The 20,536-nt window shown below is 41.1% G+C and overlaps 2 protein-coding genes across 2 annotated transcripts; both read left to right on the top strand.

Annotated features, from left to right (window-relative positions):
- The first annotated feature begins 376 nt into the window (after positions 1-376).
- On the top strand, positions 377-6,016 carry LOC132709889 (vomeronasal type-2 receptor 26-like). The gene is made up of 5 exons (XM_060684875.2): positions 377-538; positions 668-1,519; positions 2,650-2,877; positions 3,259-3,385; positions 4,837-6,016. The coding sequence occupies exons 1-5, from the start codon at positions 377-379 to the stop codon at positions 5,733-5,735; spliced, it is 2,268 nt and encodes a 755-aa protein (XP_060540858.2). The 3' UTR covers positions 5,736-6,016.
- Positions 6,017-16,648: 10,632 nt separating this feature from the next.
- Positions 16,649-19,316, top strand: LOC132709881 (vomeronasal type-2 receptor 26-like). Its single transcript, XM_087892338.1, has 3 exons — positions 16,649-16,709; positions 16,958-17,140; positions 18,418-19,316. Exons 1-3 carry the CDS (start codon positions 16,649-16,651, stop codon positions 19,314-19,316), a joined length of 1,143 nt encoding a protein of 380 aa, XP_087748464.1.
- The last annotated feature ends 1,220 nt before the right edge of the window (positions 19,317-20,536 follow it).

Raw genomic sequence — 20,536 nt, 5'->3', positions numbered from 1 at the left:
ATTCTGTTCTGTGCTAAACTGAAAGAAAATAAAAGTAGTAGCTTGGAAAAAAGTTGACTATTGTCTTTGCTCATTTATTGTAAGGCATGGAAATACATGGAAACTGGTTATTACTGGAGTAATCTATGAATTACTCCAGTATTTTATTATTTAATTCTCATAATCCTAGTCTCTGTAGAAATGAGGCCAAATTATAATAATGTTTAAATGTATTAATCAATAAGATTTTTTTTAACTTATTGGCAGTGTAATCACCAAATTCTATCAACACGTCCTTGCCTTGGCCTTTGCTGTGAAGGTGATCAATGAAGACTCCCAGATCTTACCTAATGTCACTCTTGGGTTCCACATCTATGACAGTTACTACAACCCAAGGATGACCTACCGCACCACTCTGGACCTGCTTTTCAAATCTAAGGGATTTTTTCCTAACTACAAATGCGACAACCAGAAGAATCTCATGGCCATTATTGGAGGATTAGATGCTTCTACTTCTTCTTGTATGGCAGAAAGTATAAATCTCTTCAAGATTCCGCAGGTAATTTGGGGAGAGCAGTAAGAGATAAATTGGTCTCTAATGAACATTAGAGATTATTCAGGTTCCATATTTTTCCCTTCATTGTCATGAATAATGATTCCCTCTTTTTGTTTTGTTTTTTTTGTTCAGTTGACCTATGGATCCTTTGCTCAAGAAGAGCTCCAGGCTACTAAATTATCTTCACTTTATTGCATGATCCCAAAAGAGGAACATCAATACAGTGGAATTATACAGCTTCTCCTTTATTTTGGATGGACTTGGATTGGAGTTTTCGCTTTTGCTAAGAATAAGGGAGAACATTTCTTGCAGAAAATGCATCTGTTGCTTTCCCAAAATGGGATCTGTTTAGCCTTCACACAAAAGATTCCACAGCAATCCCTATTTCAGGAACTATCAGGATTTCTTGATCTAATCTCAACTATTTTTAATAAGCTGATAGATCAGAAAGCCAATGTTTTTCTTGTCTATGGTGAGTCCTTCACGATTCTGCGGCTCAGAATTGTTGTGTTTTTATGTGATTATGAAAATAAAGAGAGTGCGTCATTTAGGAAGGTTTGGATCCTGATGTTCCCAATTGATTTTGCACTGACAGGACTTCAAAGGAGTTGGGATCTCCAGTTGTTTCATGGGGCTCTTTCCTTTACAGTGCATTCAAGAGAAGTTAGAGGCTTCAAAGAATTTCTTCAAGTCATCAAACCTTCAACCCACAAAGATGGATTTCTTCAAGATGTTTGGCAACAATTGTTTGACTGTTCACTTTCAAATGAAGAATTACCCTCAATGGCCGATGAAACATGCAGTGGAGAAGAGAATTTGGAGAATCTGCCTGCGCCTCTGTTTGAGTTGCAGATGACTGGCCAAAGCTACAGTATCTACAATGCTGTTTATGCAGTGGCACATTCTTTGCATGAGGCAATGAGATCAAAAGCCCCACACAGAAAAAGTCAAAGGTTTGAATTTCAAGCTCTGAAGCCTTGGCAGGTGATGCCTACATGTCACACCTATGCTTTCTTTCATTGCAATCCACAGTATCATATAAGTTTTTTGCCATGGCCTCTGGTTACACATCTATACAGAGACTGAATAAACAATGTTATTAATTTAAGAGGTCATTCTATGTTACAGAACAAAAGGAGATGAAAATAAAATATGCCTTTGCAAATTTCAGACTAGTCCATGGGGATTTTATATCATCCTTGTTTCCATAAATAACCATTTCATTTCTATGTAGAATTGTCCTCTCTTGTAGATTTTTTCAGCCTGATTACAAGAAAAATTGAATGGGGAAATCTCCAAAAGCCATTCTCTCTCTCCCTCCCTCTCTCCCTCCCTCTCTCTCTCTTTCTTTTTTGTTTATTCTGAAATGTGAATATTTCACTCTTCTTAACAGTTTTTTTTTGCTATTTACTTAAGTCAGGGCTTTTAGACTCGGGACTTAGAATTTATGAAGTCTTATTATTTATCATTTCCTTGAAAGGTTGTTGGTTTTGAGACTTATGATAAACTACCAAGAGAATGGAATATATTAATCTAGATTACATCAGATCAGATCAGATTGGACTGAGATGACAGACAGACAGACAGACAGACAGACAGACAGACAGATGTATAGATGATGGCTGGCTGGCTGGCTGGCTGGCTGGATGGATGGATGGACGGATGGACAGACAGAGAGACAGATGGATGAGGAGGCAGAGTACGTATGAGTCTATTAAGGACCTCTTGAGTCTCAGATTCTAAAAGCTGGTTAAAGGAAATTTATCATATCCTATGCTTTCAAATAGCTTTGTGCCAATGAAGAAGGATACATAGAGGATATGATTATGGGTTTGATTCATTGTTTAAATGGTAAATCTAAATCTAAATCATATTCGAAATAGATTGTTTTCATTTTGTTTTTATTGATTGACACGATTTCCAATTTTTCCTTAAAATAAGATTAGATTAGTAATTGAGTAAACCTACACATTTCCATGCAATAGAGATTCTCAATTTTCTCAATGTAATTATTTGAGTGTTAGTGTAGGAATTGGAATGAAAATTTAATATGATGGTCTCTTGCTTCTTATATTGTTCTCAACTCCCTCTCTCTTTCATTCTCTTTCAAGCAGCTCCATTCATTTCTTCAAGGCATTTCTTTTAACAATTCAGCTGGGGACAGAGTGTTCCTAAATGAGAAAGGGGAAGCAACAGGTGGATTCAACATCACCAACATGATCACTTTTCCAAACAGGTCCTTCCAGAGAGTTAGAGTTGGAAAGGTAGATCCCAGTGCTCCAAAAGGGAAAGAATTATTGATTGATGAAGATCTGATTGTCTGGCATTCTGCTTTTAATCAGGTATGGACACATTTAATGGATTGTATTATAGTCCATTATGATACCATGAAGATGCCTTTGTCTGTAAAGCCATATTGAACATCATCTCTGTATGTATATATATAATTTATAAACCTAATTTTTGTTTTTGAAAGAAGAAAGGCATATTCTGGAAAAAAAATACTCTCCATTTACAAAACTGACATTACAATGAGGAAACATTTCATATTTGGATTGCAATTATCAATTGAAAAGATGTTGAACGTATTTAAATTGTATATCAAATTTGATAAAATTCACTAACACATTAAGAAGTCAAATGTTGTTTCCTGCCATATTGGAGAAGAATTAGAAACTCTTTTAAAAACCTTCCTTTGCAAAAGCTTTCGTGTTTATGACCAGATACTTCCAATTTCCCTGTGTAATGATCATTGCTCCCCCGGATACTGGAAGAAAGGAATGGAAGGAAAACAATTCTGTTGCTACGACTGTGTTCCATGTCCAGAAGGGAAGATTTCAAATCAAAAGGGTAAGTTAGACATTCCATCAAGTTTCATTAGATAGATTTAAGCAAATTGTAATGCACTACATTGGGATGCATATAAAGAATAGTTTTCACAAATTCTTCAGGCTGGAAATATATTTCTGCACTGTGGATTACAGTCCGTCGTTCAGGAGTCAAAGTTTGCCTATAAGATTTTAAGAGGTAGTCTTTCCAAATGGAGGCCCAAAATATATATCCATTCAGACATAGATTGTCTATCATCACGTGATCTCTTATCTATTTATTTACTTTTCACATTTTCAACCTCATTTGCTGTTCTTTTCCCTAAGATTGTTAGCAAATTGATAGGTGAGACTGAGCTGTGATGGTGCAGTGGTTAGAATGTAGCGTTGCAGGCTAATTCTGCCGACCTGCCAGAGTTACGCGGAACTAGCGATTCGAACCGCTGAACTGCTGACATTTCTGATCAACAAGCTCATCTCTTAGCCACTGAGCCACCGCATCCCCTAAAAGTATGATTAAAGGACCATTAATGTCCACTCTTCAAAGACTCTACTTCAAATTGAAATAAACAATGACAGATTTGTTGTTGTTGTTGTTGTTGTTTTTACAAATGATAGTATAATATTGCAACCAAACCCTTTGATACGCTGAGGTCCATTTTAACCATGAGAGAACTAAGACATTTTCCTTCTTCATCTGCCATTTTCTAGATCTTATCTTCCACTAAAACCTGAAAGTAAGAGAAAAGAGCTTCAGCAAACAAATGAAGATTTGTGAATGGATTAGATATTCCAACCACAGGGGGATATAGGGTGGGTGTTTTTAGAACCAATTAATACTTTCTATATAGAACACAGAAGCACACAAAAGGTTGGGCCATAGTTCAGGCTAATATCTTGTTTTGATGGTAAATGTAGGTGATTTATTTTGTTCGTTCGTCTTTTATTTTCTAATAAAAAGACTAATGCTTCTTTATCTTGCTCACATTTTAGAATTTAAAATTTAGAAGTGTTAAAAAGATTATATTGATTGTACTGTGGTGGCTCAGTAGCTAAGATGCTGAGCATGTCAATCGAAAGGTCGACAGTTCAGCAGTTCGAATCCCTAGTGCCACGTAATGGGTGAGCTCCCGTTACTTCTGCCAACCTAGCAGTTCGAAAGTACGTAAAAAATGCAAGTAGAAAAATAGGGACCACCTTTGGTGGGAAGGTAACAGCGTTCCGTGCGCCTTTGGCATTGAGTCATGCCAGCCACATGACCATGAAGACGTCTTCGGACAGTTCTGGCTCTTTGCCCTTCCCACTTTACTTGTGAATTCTAAAGCATAGAGCAGAGGAAGAACTGCATTTTCATTGACAAATGGTTACACTGGTGCTTAATGGAAACAAGTCAAAATGAATCACAACGGTCATCGATTATGATTTTGAAAAGCATGGATGGCATAGATGACAAATTCTTCACTTTTCTTCCAGATATGGATGACTGTTTTGAATGTCCAGAAGATCATTATCCAAATAAAGAAAAGAACGGATGCATCCTGAAACTGCTGGACTTTCTAACTTTTAAAGAAACCTTAGGAATTGGTTTGGCCTCAACTGCTCTTTGTTTCTTCTTCTTGACAGCTTGGGTACTTGGAATATTTATTAAGCACAGGGAGACTCCCATTGTCAAAGCCAACAATCGGTCCCTCACCTACACCCTCCTTGTCTCTCTTCTGCTCTGTTTTCTCTCCTCTTTGTTGTTCCTCAGTCAACCTGACAAGGTGACCTGCCTTCTCCGACAACCAACTTTTGGCATCACCTTCTCAGTGGCCATTTCTAGCGTCCTGGCCAAAACCATCACTGTGGTTGTAGCTTTCATGGCCACTAAACCGGGATCTCAGATGAGGAAATGGGTGGGGAAAAGATTGTCCTTTTCTATTGTCCTTTCATGCTCTCTATTAGAAGTATGTATTTGTATTCTTTGGTTGTCAACATCTCCCCCATTCCCTGAGTTGGACATGCATTCAGAGATCCAAGAAATGATTTTACAATGCAACGAGGGATCAGCTTTCTTCTTCTACTGTGTCTTGGGCTACATGGGTATCTTGGCCATCGCCAGCTTTATTGTAGCTTTTCTTGCCCGTAAATTACCTGACAGCTTTAATGAAGCCAAGTTCATCACCTTCAGCATGTTGGCCTTCTGCAGTGTGTGGATCTCCTTCTTTCCAGCCTATCTGAGCACAAAGGGAAAAGCCATGGTAGCTGTGGAGGTCTTCTCCATCTTGGCCTCCAGTGCTGCATTACTAGGATGCATATTCTTGCCAAAGTGCTACATCATTGTTTTGCGGCCTAAACTCAACCACAGGGAGCAACTCATGAAGAGAAAATAGTACCCAATGTTGTCTTTTTTCCTAGTAAAAAATGCTGACAACAAACAATAAAAGGACCATTTGCTATTTACAGAAACCATGTAGTTTTGATTTTGGCCTAAGAAGATATATGGAGGTTTATTTTTATTACAGTTCATCATGCAAGTTAGGTGTTCAGAGTGGATTTGGCAGGTTTTTTTCACACATGAAATCCTTTCCAAGGACCTGGGATTGGCAGATGTGGATTTATTTATTTTTTGTAGGTTTTAAACTGCTCTAAATAAAGCATTTTGTGCAATCGACTGGTGTTGAATTTGTCAATACTGATGTTGTTTAAGTGAATCTGTTTTGGGATAACACCCAAAGTGCCTATTACTATTGGTACTATCCAGGGGTGAAATGCTCCCAGTTTGGACCGGCTCGGGCAAGAAGGTAGCAATGGCGGCGGGCAGTTCGGAGAACCGGTACGAAAATCCCTGCCCCCGCCCCCTATGCACAGCTGAGCCTGATCATCAGAGCCTTTTTTTCTTTTAAATGCCTCTGACGGGCCAAGCTCTGACGATCCCAGCTGAGTTACTTGCTGATCAGGCAAAAAAACCTTTTTTTCTTTTAAATGGCTCTGACGATCCAAGCTCTGATGATCCCAGCTGAGTTACCTGCCTATCAGGCAACTCAGCTTGGATCGTCAGAGCCATTTAAAAGAAAAAAAGTTTTTTTTTTCTTTTGGCTCTTTTGGCTCTGACGATCCCAGCTTTTAAAAAACCCTCTGCCGATCAGGCAACTCAACTGGGATCGTCAGAGCCTTTTGAAAGCATTTTTTAAAACATGCTTTTACATGTAAAAAATGGTTTTAAAAGTAAAAAAAAATTGGCCATGCCCACCCAGTCACATTATCCCCACCACCACCAAGCCACGCCCACAGAACCAGTAGTAACAAATTTTAGATTTCACCACTGGTACTATCTTAGATTTATTTTGCCCTGGTAATTTTTTTTCTTTTTAACGATCCTGTAATCCTTTGCATTGGAAGGAGTTCAGACAACTTAATGGAGATGAGCATTTAATGGCCGGATGCCCTTCCTGGCGCTTATAGGAAGATCACAGCAGATATTTGGTCTGTCGTCCCCCCCCCCCGAGAGAAAAATATCTGCCACTACCTAGGATTGAAATCACAGCCTCCTGATTGTGAGGAGTGTGGTCCACCTTTAGGCCACCATGCTATCTGTTAATATTAAGATATATTTCGTTTACTCATTCGAAAACGAAAAATTTTTACGATGTAAAAAAGATGTGGAGACTTTAGAAAGGGGGCAGAGAAGAGCAACAAAGATGAGTAGAGGACTGGAGGCTAAAACATATGAAGAACGGTTGCAGGAACTATGGTTGTCTAATGTAATAAAAAGAAGGACTACAGGAGATATGGTAATTGTGTTCCAATATCTCAGGGGCTACCACAAAGAAGAGGGAGTCAAGCTATTCTCCAAAACACCTGAGGGTAGGACAAGAAGCAATGGGTGGAAACTAATCAAGGAGAGAAGCAACTTAGAACTAAGGAGACATTTCTTGACAGTTAGAACAATTAATCAACTTGCCTCCAGAAGTTGTGACTGCTCGAACATTGGTAGTTTTCTAAGAAGGGGTTGGATAACCATTTGTCTGAAGTAGTGTAGGGTTTGCTGCTAAAGCAGGGGGTTGGACTAGACAACCTCCAAGGTCCCTTCTAACTCTATTATTCTATTATTCTTTTCAAAATAACTGCACATACTGCGGCATTTTCAATTATTTTTCCAAGATTCTATAACTTAACCCATTCTCCTTTTCAACATGGCAAGATAGCAAGACTTCATGAATTAAGCTTTCTTGGTTAGGAGATTAATTTATAGTCTACATAAACATCCATGTGCACAATACATTCTCTGTCTCTCTCTGACTCTCTCTCTGTCACTCTCTGTCTCTCTGTCTCTGTCTCTGTCTCTGTCTCTGTCTCTGTCTCTGTCTCTGTCTCTCTCTCTCTCTCTCTCTCTGTGTGTGTGTGTGTGTGTGTGTGTCTATCTCTGTCTCTGTCTCTCTGTCTCTGTCTCTGCATCTCTCTCTCTCTCACACACACACAATTAGGTTTGTCATTTTTTGGGGGAAATAAACCAAATAACTAATTAATAGTAAATAATAAAGCCCGGAATCAGAGTCAGCCTATTTGTTTGAACAGCCAAGTCTTCAGGTCCCGATGGAAGGAACGAAGATCAGGAGCCATCTGGAGCTCGGTAGGTAATTCATTCCAGAAGGTAGGAGCACCCACAGAGAACGCCCTACCCCTGGGCATAGCAAGACGACATTGGCTCGCCATTGGAACCCTGAGGAGAGCGGCCCTATGTGAGCGAACAGGACGGTGAGAGGCAGGCAGGAGAAGGTCCTGCAAATATCCCGGACCTAAGTCATGTAGGGCCTTATAGGTGAGAACTAGCACCTTGAAGTGGACCCAGAGAACCACTGGTAACCAGTGTAGCTCACACAGGAGAGGTGTTATATGGGAGTAACGAACGGCTCCCGTAACAACCCATGCGGCTGCATTCTGAATCAGCTGGAGTCTCCGGGTGCATTTCAGGGGCAGGCCCATGTAGAGGGAATTGCAGTAATCCAAGCGGGAAGTAACCAGGGCATGAGTGACTGTGCAAAGGTCATCTTGGTCCAGGAAAGGGTGCAACTGGCGCACCAGGCAAACCTGTGCGAAGGCCACCCTGGTCACGGCCGTTAGATGGTCTTCTAGGGACAGCCGAGCATCCAGGAGGACACCCAAGTTGCGAGCCCTATCAACGGGGGCAAGTTTTTCCCCATCTATCAAAAGTGATGGGGCCTCTGAAACCCGAGATGCCGGCATCCACAGCCACTCAGTCTTGGAGGGATTGAGTTTGAGTCTGTTTCTGCCCATCCAGGTCAGTACCGTAAAGTCGAATTACCTCTTGAAAAAGCGCCTCTGGAAGGATGATGGCCTAGCTATAATAATGACTTCCAAACTTTCTGATAGAATATATGACCTCATGGTGAACTGAAACTTTTAGAGTATCCCCTAGTATTTCTTAATTGTCATTTGAATGAAGAACAGAGTTGGAAGGCAGCTTGGAGGTCTTCTAGTCTAAACCTCTGCTTAGGCAGGAAACCCTACACCACTTCAGACAAATGGTTATCCAACCCCTACTTAACAAACTTCCAGTGTTGGTGCATTCACAACTTCTGGAGGCAAGTTGTTCCACGGATTAATGGTTCTAACTGTCAGGAAATTTCTCCTTAGTTCTAAGTTGCTTCTCTCCTTGATTAGTTTCTACCCATTGCTTCTTGTCCTGCCCTCAGGTGCTTTGGAGAATAGCTTGACTCCCTCTTCTTTACTTTCAATACTTATAATATTAACATTCATAATCTTACTTTCTCTAATTTCTACCTCTTTTCTGTATCCATTCATAAAATAGCTTGACTCCCTATTTATTTATTTATTTATTTATTTATTTATTTATTTATTTATTTATTTATTTATTCAAACTTCTATACCGCCCTTCTCCTTTCGGACTCAGGGCAGTGAATAGCCAAGATAAAAAACATTTATACATAAAGTTAAAAATAGATTTAAAATAATTAAATAAATTTGGCCCGTAGTTTAAAACTTATCAATTTAAAAATCCGTATCAAATTTTAAAACCAACCATAAAATCAGGACAGACCGGCTCACTGAAAGAAATAAGTTTTTAGGGCCCAACGAAAAGTCCGGAGGTCGGAGATCACTCGTATCTCTGGGGGTAGATTGTTCCAAAGGCTCTGTGCCACCACAGAGAAGGCTCTCCTCCTGGGGGTCGCCAGCTGACATTGTCTGGCCGACGGCACCCTGAGGAGGCCCTCTCTGTGGGAGCGAACTGGCCGGTGGGAGGCTATTGGTGGCAGAAGGCGGTCCCATAAGTACCCCAGCCCTAAACCATGGAGTGCTTTAAAGGTGATCACCAAAACCTTGAAGCGCACCCAGAAGTCCACCAGAAGCCAATGCAGCTCGCGCAGGAGAGGAGTCAAATGGGCGCGCCCCGTCGCTCCCATAATTCCCCACGTGGCCACATTCTGCATCAGTTGGAGCCTCCGGGTGTACCCCAAGGGGAGTACCATGTAGAGAGCATTACAATAGTCCAGACGAGAAGTGACGAGTGATTGAGTGACCGTGCGTAGGGAGTCCCAATCCAGAAAGGGAAGCAACTGGCGTATCAGGCAAACCTGATAGAAAGTCCCCCGGGCCACGGCCGTCATATGCCCTTCTAAAGACAGCCGTGAGAACAGGAAGACACCCAAGTTGCGGGCCCTTTCCGTGGGGGCCAATGATTTGCCCCCAATAACCAGTGATGGCATCAGCTGGCTATACCGAGATGCCGGCAGCCACAGCCACTCGGTCTTGGAAGGGTTGAGTCGAAGCCTGTTTCTCCCCATCCAGACCCGCACGGCCTCCAGGCACTGGGACATCACTTCCAAGGCATCGTTGGGATGGTCTGGAGTGGAGCTGTACAGCTGAGTATCATCAGCGTACTGATGGAACTCCACCCCAAAACAACGGATGATCTTACCCAGCGGCTTCACATAAATGTTGAACAGGAGGGGTGAGAGGACCGACCCTTGTGGCACCCCACAAACAAAGCACCTTGGGGTCGACCGCTGCCCCCCTGTCAACAAGGATTGCGACCGGTCTGAGAGATAGGAGGAGAACCACCGCAAAACGGTGCCCCCCACTCCCAGTCCCTCCAGCCGGCGCAACATGATACCATGGTCGATGGTATCAAAAGCCGCTGAGAGATCTAACAGGACCAGGATAGAGGAATAACCCCTATCCTGAGCCCTCCAGAGATCATCCACCAACGCGACCAATGCCGTTTCCGTGCTGTACCCAGGTCTGAAGCCGGACTGGAGCGGATCCAAATAGACAGCTTCATCCAGGTACTGGGGAAGCTGTCGTGCCACCACACTCTCAACAATCTTTGCAATAAAACGAAGGTTGGAGACTGGACAATAGTTAGCCAAAACAGCCAGATCCAGTGATGGCTTCTTGAGGACAGGCCTCACCACCGCCTCTTTCAAGGCGGCCGGCAGGACACCCTCACTCAAAGAAGCGTTGATAATCCCCTGGAGCCAGCCTCGTGTAACCTCCCGGGAAGCCAGCACCAACCAGGAGGGACACGGGTCCAATAAACATGTGGTTGCGTTCAGCTGTCCCAAGATCCTGTCCATGTCCTCGGGAGCCACAGGATCAAACTCCTCCCAGATAACAGTCTCAAGGCCTGCCTCAGTCATCTCGTCTGAACTAACCCAGTCAGCAGCCAAGTCTTCCCGAATCTGAGTTATTTTATCATACAGATTCTGTACAAAATCCTCAGCTCGGCCCTGCAAGGGGTCATCCCGCGCTCCCAGATGGAGAAGGGAGCGGGTCACCCTGAACAGGGCGGCTGGACAGTTATCTGATGATACGATAAGATAAAATAGCTAGATTTTGCCGCTTTTATCGCCACTAGGTAGGTCTTAATATGAGACCTTACCAGTGTCAAGTCAGATTCGGAACGACTGGCCCTCCAACCGCTCTCTAGGCATCTTTTCCAGTGCTTCATCTCTCTCAGCTCCTCAGAGAACCAAGAAGCTAAGTGAGTTCGGTGCCGGGTCAGAGGCCACAAAGGCACGACTCGGTCCAAAGCCCCGGCAGCTGCACTATCCCAGGCAGCCACCAGGTCATCAGCCGAGTCATGAGCTAGAGTCTCAGGAAATGGCCCAAGCTCCATCTGGAACCTATCAGGATCCATCAGGCGCCTGGGGCAGAACCACCTGCGACGGGGTGCGGCGGTCGGAAAGTCAAGTCGAAGGAGCGAGTGGTCAGACCATGACAAGGGTTCAGTATCTATATCCCCTATATCAAGGCCACTCAACCACTGACCAGAGATAAAAACTAAGTCCAGAGTATGTCTCCCTATGTGAGTAGGGCCATGAATTACTTGGGTCAGGTCCATGGCCATCATGGAAGCCATGAACTCCCGAGCTACCTCAGATGTTTCACCGATAGATGGCAGGTTGAAATCCCCCATGACCACAAGTCTGGGGGTATCAGTCGCCACCTCGGCTATAACATTGAGGAGTTCGGGCAGGGTCGTTGCCACGTGGCAGGGAGCCAGGTACCTGATCAACAAACCCATCTGTACCCCACGACCCCACTTCACAAAAAGGGACTCACATCTGGCTATCTGAGGTACAGTGGTCTCCCTCGGATCAAGACCTTCTCTTAGAATGACCGCCACCCCCCCGCCCCTGCCCTGAGCTCTCGGCTGATGAAATGCATGGAAGACTGATGGGCACATCTCCACAAGGGGAACCCCCCCATGGCCCAACCAGGTCTCCGTAGTACCTGCCAGGTCCGCTCCCTCCTCCTGAATAAGATCACAAATGAGGGGGGCTTTATTTACTACGGACCTGGCATTACACAACATCAGCCGGAGACTCGGGCCCTGAGACTGTAAGCAACCTGGGGAACGGGAAGAGCTAAGGGGACCGGAGCATGCAATCGCTCGGAGATAGCGAGCGCGTGTCCCCACCACATGATACGGACCCCTGCTCCCGCCATACCTGCCCCTCCCACTCAGCTTATTAATGGAGAAGCCCTCAATAGCGGGCATTCTAACAGTCCCCTTTCCCCCAGAGTCCGTACCCCCTATGGCACCATTAACAGCCGGGCTCGTCCCCATCCCCCGTGGGTTTTCCCCCAAACCCACATAACCTCTTCTTTATGGCAGCCCGTGAGATATTGGAACACTGCTATCATGTCTCCTCTAGTCTTCTTTTCATTAAACTAGACATACCCAGTCCCTGCAATTTGTGGGTGGAAATTTTAACTGGGTTGGAAACACAGCTAGCTATTTTAAATAAAAGAATTCAGAAGGACAACAAGATGAGGATTTATAAGGTGATTTAAAACAAGTGAAGTAATTATGTTGAAATGGATGACTCTATCCTGCTAAAGAGGAAGCTGAAGATTAGGGAGGCCCTGCTGCCTTATTGGAGACAGGAAGTAAGAAGGCAGGGTGAATCTTGCCTAGTTTATTTTAGCCAGGTTATTCTCTAATATATCATATCATGAGCCAAAGTGAATAAATACTAGTAAAAATTAAAGCCTACAGAAATAGGAATTAAAACATCCAAGAAAAGAATGTATAACTTTTTACTGAATGTATCTGAAGAACTATAGAAAAGTGAAAAAGAATATCTCCAAAATATCTTCCCAATTCTACTTCTTCAAGTATTTTCAAAGCAATCAGTCAATTATTAGGTGACCCAACAAAAGAGAGAAAGATGCTGGTCAGCTATGCAAAGAAAACAATGCCAGCTTGCCAATGTTTCAAAGGTAAATTATATGCCTTACAAATAGCTGAGATCAGTCTGTTATCGAAATAGGCCAAAACTATCAAAGGTTCTCAACAGAAGGGAATAGGAATGGAGAAACAACCCATATAATTACTTCTAGAGCCACATGAGAGCACAAAGGGGTGGCTTCATGAGGTTTATTTCCACAAATTCTCTTCCTCCTGTTTTATCTGCCAGAACTTCTCTTTGACTGAAATAGCAAACATTTTGTGCAGAAGGAAATAGGAATTGAAAAACAGTCCTCATAAATATCATGAGAGCCGCATGGAGACAGTAAAGGATAATGCTGACTTTCTGACATTCATTCTTCCTGTTTTATCTGCCAGAACTTCTCTTTGAATGACAGACCCAGACATTTTCTCCATCACAATAGAAAGAAAGATGTTGTTCCTTTTGATGTTCTCCATGCACAGAGTAGCTACTCTAAGATGCCCTGCAAGTGAAGCTTTCCCTGTTCCACATGAGTGGTTCCAGCCTGGTGACATTGTCATCGGTGGGATGGTGTCTCACATTTTTTACACATTTTATGAAATTGAATTAAAGGACCATCGTTCTCTCCAACTTTATCCCTTGCCAATGTAATATTTTTTTCCTTCAGATGTGTCCCCAATTTTACTGAACTCCCCAAATATTTCTTATATGATTAAAGGTTTTTATGACCATAATGCAGATTTTGTATCTTCCTTTGTCTTTTGAGTATATCTGGTTGTGGGAGAAGAAATGTTTTCTTTAAGTTAATATCTTTTTCGTGAAAATGCTTTAAAGTCTTAAAGTCTTTTTCATTCACACATTAAATGTTTGCCAAAAGAAGTTTTTTTAAAGAACATTCGATGAGCTGAACTTTTTTTTTAAAGATCTCCATTATGACTCCTCACAAAATATGCTAGCAGTAAATGCATGATATTTGCTGAATGTGTTTCTGCTAAACTGAAAGAAAATAAAAGTAGTAGTATGTAAAAAAGCTGACTATTCAATTGGCTGTAGTGCTTATTTATTGTAAGGCATGGAAATACATGGAAACACTATAAATTACTCCAGTATTTTATTATGTGCAACTCTCATCGTCCTACTTCCGTCAGAGACAGAAATGTTTCTTATTCATTTATAAATGATGCCAAACTATAACAATGTTTAAATTTCTTAATCAATAAGATTTTTTTAACTTATTGGCAGTATAGTCACCAAATTCTACCAGCATGCCCTCGCCTTGGCCTTTGCTGTGAAGGAGATCAATGAAGACTCTCAGATCTTACCTAATGTCACTCTTGGGTTCCACATCCATGACAGTTACTACAACCCAAGGATGACCTACCGCACCACTCTGGACCTGCTTTTCAAATCTAAGGGATTTTTTCCTAACTACAAATGCGACAACCAGAAGAATCTCATGGCCATTATTGGAGGATTAGATGCTTCTACTTCTTCCTGTATGGCAGAAAGTATAAATCTCTTCAAAATTCCGCAGGTAATTTGGGGAGAGCAGTAAAAGATAAATCGGTTGTCTTTTGTAATGAACATTAGAGATCATCCTCTAATATTTTTCCCTCCATCGTCATGAATAATGACTCTCTTTCTTTGTTAAGCTGACCTATGGCTCCTTTGCCCAAGAAGAGCTCCAAGCTACTAAGTTCTCTTCACTTTATTACTTGGTCCCAAAAGAAGAGCATCAATACAGTGGTATTATACATCTTCTTCTCCATTTTGGATGGATGTGGATTGGAGTCTTTACATTCGATAAGAATAAGGGAGAACATTTCTTGCAGAAACTGAATCCGTTGCTTTCCCAAAATGGGATCTGTTTAGCCTTCACACAAAAGATTCCACAGCAAGCCCCATTTGAAGACCTATCAGAATTTTTTGATCTAATGTCTACTATTTTTAATATACTGACAGATCAGAAAGCCAATGTTTTTCTTGTCTACGGTGAACTATTCACAATTCTGTGGCTCAGAAATGTTGTGTTTTTACGTGATCCTGAAAACAAAGAGAGTGCGTCATTTAGGAAGGTATGGATCTTGATGTTCCCAATTGATTTCGCACTGACAGGATTTCAAAAGAGCTGGGATCTCCAGTTGTTCCACGGAGCTCTTTCCTTTACTGTTCATTCAAGAGACATTCAAGGATTTAAAGAATTTCTTCAAGTCATCAAACCTTCAACCCACAAAGATGGATTTCTTCAAGATGTTTGGGAGCAATTGTTTGACTGTTCACTTTCAAATGAAGAATCACCCTCAATGATCGATGAAACTTGTAGCGGAGAAGAGAATTTGGAGAATCTGCCTGGTGCTCTGTTTGAGTTGCAGATGACTGGCCAAAGCTACAGTATCTACAATGCTGTTTATGCCGTGGCACATTCATTGCATGAGGCAGTGAGATCAAAAGCCCCACACAGAGAAAGTCAAAGGTTTGAATTTCAAGCTCTGCAGCCTTGGCAGGTGATGCCTACATGCTATACATATGTTATGCATCTTACTTAAATTTAGTTGACCTCTTAATTTTAGTTCTGGTTTAAACAAAAATCTATATTTTGAAAGACATTCTCCATAACAATTAACAATTGTTAATTAACATCTTCTTTTTGTATCGGAAAATATTAATCTAGATAAGTTTAGATCAGATCTGGATAAGCAACCTGGAATTAAGAAGAAACTTCCTAACAGCTAGAAGAATTAGCCAGTGGAACAGCTTGCCACTAGAAATTGTGGGTGCTCCATCACTGGAGGTTTCTAAGAAGGGACTGGACAGTCACTTGTGTACAATGGTATAGGTTCTCCTACTTGAGCAGAGGGCTGGTACTAGAAGACCTCCAAGGTCCCTTCCGGCTCTATTCCGATGAAAGATCAGACCAAACTAGATTGAGATAGATAGATAGATAGATAGATAGATAGATAGATAGATAGATGATAGATAGATAGCTCGAGGATGGATGGATGGATGGACGTATAGATAGATAGATGATAGATAGATAGATAGATAGATAGATAGATAGATAGATAGAATAAGATTATGGATGGTGTAGGCTTGATTCATTGTATAAATAGTGAGTCCATATCATATTCAAAATAGATTGTTTTCATTTTGCTTTTATTGAATGATTTCCCCCTTATATTTCCTTAAAATCATTTATAGAGAAGATCTATACAGTTCCATGCAATATAGATTATCAATTTTCTCCATGTAGCTATTTGAGCATTATCGCAGGAATGGAAAGAACGTGTAAATAAAATTTGAATATTATTATTAGCTTCTTCCAATTCCTTCTCTCTTTCATTCTCTTTGAAGTAGCTCCATCCATTTCTTCAAGGTATTTCTTTTAACAATTCGGCTGGGGAGAGAGTGTTCCTGAATGAGAAAGGGGAAACAACTGGAGGGTTTGACATCACCAACATGATCACTTTTCCAAACAGATCCTTTCAGAGAGTTAGAGTTGGAAGGATAGATCCCAGTGCTCCAAAACGGAAAGAATTATTTATTGATGAAGATGTGATTGTCTGGCACCCAGCTTTTAACCAGGTATGGACACATTTAATGGATTATATTGTGATCCATTATTATATCATGAAGATGCCTTTGTCCGTAAAGCCATATTGAACATAATCTCTGTATAAATCTATGCAATTTATAAATGTAATTTCTGTTTTTTGAAAGAAGAAAGGCATTACTCTCCATATATACAAAAGTGACATTACAATGAGAACACATTTCATATTTGTGTTGCAATTATTAATTGAAAAGATGTTGAATCTGTATACCTTTATAAATCAAGTTTAATAAAATTCAATAGCCCTTTGGGAAGTCAAATATTGCTTCCTGCCATAATGAAGAATTAGGAACTCTTCTAAAGATCTCCCTTTGCAAAACCTTTCATGTTTATGACCAGGTACTTCCAATTTCTCTGTGTAATGATGGTTGCTCCCCCGGATACTGGAAGAAAGGAATGGAAGGAAGACAATTCTGTTGCTACAACTGTGTGCCATGTCCAGAAGGGAAGATTTCAAATCAAAAGGGTAAGTGAGACAATCCATCAACTTTTTTAAAAAAAGTTGGATTTAAGCAAATTGTAATGCACGAAGTTTGGATGCATATAATTAATGTTTTGACATGTTCTTCACGTTGAATATACATTTCTGCACCTGTGGATTATTGTCCGTTGTTCAGGGGTCAAAGGTTTGTGTATCAGATTCTAATGAGTAGGCTTTCTTAATAGAGCCCCAAAATATATATCCACTGAAACTTAGATTGTTTGTTTGTTTGTTTGTTTGTTTGTTTGTTTATTTATTTATTTATTTATTTATTTATTTATTTATTTATTTATTTATTTATTTATTTATTTATTTATTGGTTCAATTTATATGCCGCCCTTCTCCGGAGACTCAGGGCGGCTTACAATGCGTTAAACAATAGCCTTCATACTTTTGTATATACATGCTTAGTAGGGCTTTCGGCCGCCCCCTAAGCGGTGTTCTTTTTTATACAAAGTCAGCTTATTGTCCCCACAATCCAGGTCCTCATTTTACCTACCTCGAAAGGATGGAAGGCTGAGTCAATCTTGAGCCTGGTGAGATTCGAACTTGCAGTAATGGCAGACAGCTGCAGTAATTGCAGGCAGTCTATGATCATATGATCTCTTATCTATTTATTATTCACATTTTCAACTTCATTTGCATTTGCTGTTCTTTCCCCTAAGATTCTTCACTCAGTTAAAAACTGAAAAAAAAAATTGTAAGAATATATTTAGCATTTTTAAAAGCCTTCTTTTCTGGTATTGCCTATATTATGACGCAGAAGTGGTATTCAGCCGGTTCGAACTGGTTTGCCGAACCAGTAGCGGAAATCGCAGGGGGGGGCACCCACCTGCCCACCCCAGTTCTATGCCATCCTATTTAGGCACGTTTTTGAGCCTGGGCGCATGAACGGAAGGCGCACATGTGAGCAAACGACATGGCGAAAGACAGGCGCTCAAGGCGAACTGGTAGTAACATAATGTGAAACCCACCACTGTTATTATGATGTCATCTTGATAACTTGTGATCAGTGTCTAATCATCGTAAGCCCAGATAAATAATGTCTGACCTAATAAATATTTGAGTGGGAGATCTTCAGATAATTTGTACAGTAGCTTGAGAATTAGTCGGAGGGGGGGGGGGAATTGTATTGGAAATAGAGAAGAGTAAAGAACATTAGTCTTACCAGAAAACCCCGCATGTATTTATCGCTTGAATCCCTGGGCAGTCATTCAATTCGAAAACTTCTTTATCTAACAAATTCTTATCTTTTCTTCCAGATATGGATGACTGTTTTGAATGTTCTCAAGATCATTATCCAAATAAAGAAAAGAAAGGATGTATCCTGAAATTGCTGGTCTTTCTAAATTTTAAAGAAACCTTAGGAATTGGTTTAGCTTCAGCAGCTCTTTGTTTTTTCTTGTTAACATCTTGGGTACTTGGAATTTGTATTAAGCACAGGGATACTCCCATTGTGAAAGCCAACAACCAGTCCCTCACCTACACCCTGCTTGTCTCTCTTCAAATCTGTTTTCTCTCCTCTTTGCTCTTCCTCAGCCAACCTGGCAAAGTGACCTGTCTTCTCAGACAATCAACTTTTGGCATCACCTTCTCAGTGGCCATTTCTAGTGTCCTGGCCAAAACCATCACTGTGGTTGTGGCTTTCATGGCCACTAAACCAGGATCTCAGATGAGGAAATGGGTGGGAAAAAAATTGGCCTTTTCTATTGTCCTCTCCTGCTCCCTCTTCCAAGTATGTATTTGTACTATTTGGTTGTTCACATTCCCTCCATTCCCTGAGTTGGACATGCATTCACAGTCCCAGGAAATGATTTTACAGTGCAATGAGGGGTCAGCTTTCTTCTTCTACTGTGTCTTGGGCTACATGGGTATCTTGGCCATCGCCAGCTTTATTGTGGCTTTCCTTGCCCGTAAATTACCAGACACCTTTAACGAAGCCAAGTTCATCACCTTCAGCATGTTGGCCTTCTGCAGTGTTTGGATCTCCTTCTTTCCAGCCTATATGAGCACAAAAGGCAAAGCCATGGTAGCTGTGGAGGTCTTTTCCATCTTGTCCTCCAGTGCTGCTTTACTGGGATGCATATTTTTGCCAAAATGCTACATCATTGTTTTGCGTCCTGACCTCAACCACAGGGAGCAACTCACAAAGACAAAATAGGACCCCATATGATCTCTCTTGCTAAGAAAAAATGCTGACAAGGACCATTTGCTGTTTGCAGGAACCATGTAGTTTGTTTTTTGCCAAAGAAGGATTTATGGGGGATTATTTTTACCGTGGTTTGTCACATGGTTAGATGTTCAAACTGGCTTTGGCAATTTGTTCCCCATATCAAATCCTTCCCAATGGCAGATGTGGATGTTTGGTGGTATTTAAATGCATCATTGCAGGGTGTAAGCTTTTCTGAATAAAATTGTCTTTTGCAATTGACTAGTGGTGAATTTGTCAATGCCGATGGTGTTTAAGTGAATCTTCAGATGTTTTGAGCTTGCACCCAAAGCACGTATTATTATTATTATTATTATTATTATTATTATTATTATTATTATTAGTTAATCTTTAGTGAGATTCACAGCCTTTGAGGCTGGTTAATAGCTCAGCAGCTCGAGTCCTAACCAAGGACCTAGGAACTGTTAAGGTAACGTCGGAGGATGTAAGCTGTTCCGAGTAAGGTGGTTTTTTGTAGAGTCAAAATGTTCAAGTCCAGCAAATTTAGAATTTCTAAATAGTGGGGTAGCCCTTTGGGTATTGCTCCAAGGGCTCCAATTACATTCGGAACAACACACGATTTCTTTTTCCATAGTCGCTCAACTTCAGTTTGCAAATCCCGGTACTTTGTGATTTTTTCTTGCTGCTTATCTTCAATCTGTGCATCACCAGGTATTGCAATGTCAATGAACCTTATTTTTTTCTTTTCAACTATTGTTATGTCAGGTGTGTTGTGGACCAAGTGCCTGTCAGTCTGAATCCTAAAGTCCCACAAGATCTTGAGTTTCTCATTCTCTAAAACTTTCTCAACCTGATGTTCCCAGTGGTTTTTGCTGTAGTCATATCCAAACTTCTGGCACAATTTCCAGTGAATGATCTTAGCAACACGGTCATGGCGTTGTAGGTAGTCAGTTTGTGAAATTTTGCTGCACCCACTGATCAGGTGGTCGACTGTCTCATCTTTCTCATTGCAGAGGCGGCATTTGCTGTTGGTGGTAACATGTTGAATTTTTGCCTTCATGCAGTTTGTGGCTAGGGCTTGTTCTTGAGCTGCCAAAATAAAGCTTTCTGTTTCTTTTTTCAGTACTCCTGATATTATTATTATTGTTATTATTATTATTATTGTTGTTGTTGTTGTTGTTGTTACCTTTGCTTTCTTTTGTCACAGACAT

The sequence above is a fragment of the Pantherophis guttatus genome, chromosome 4, assembly GCF_059756535.1.
Source record: "Pantherophis guttatus breed Tessera chromosome 4, ASM5975653v1, whole genome shotgun sequence".
Classification (NCBI taxonomy): Eukaryota; Metazoa; Chordata; class Lepidosauria; order Squamata; family Colubridae; genus Pantherophis; species Pantherophis guttatus.
This window is presented reverse-complemented; position numbering and strand designations above follow the sequence as displayed.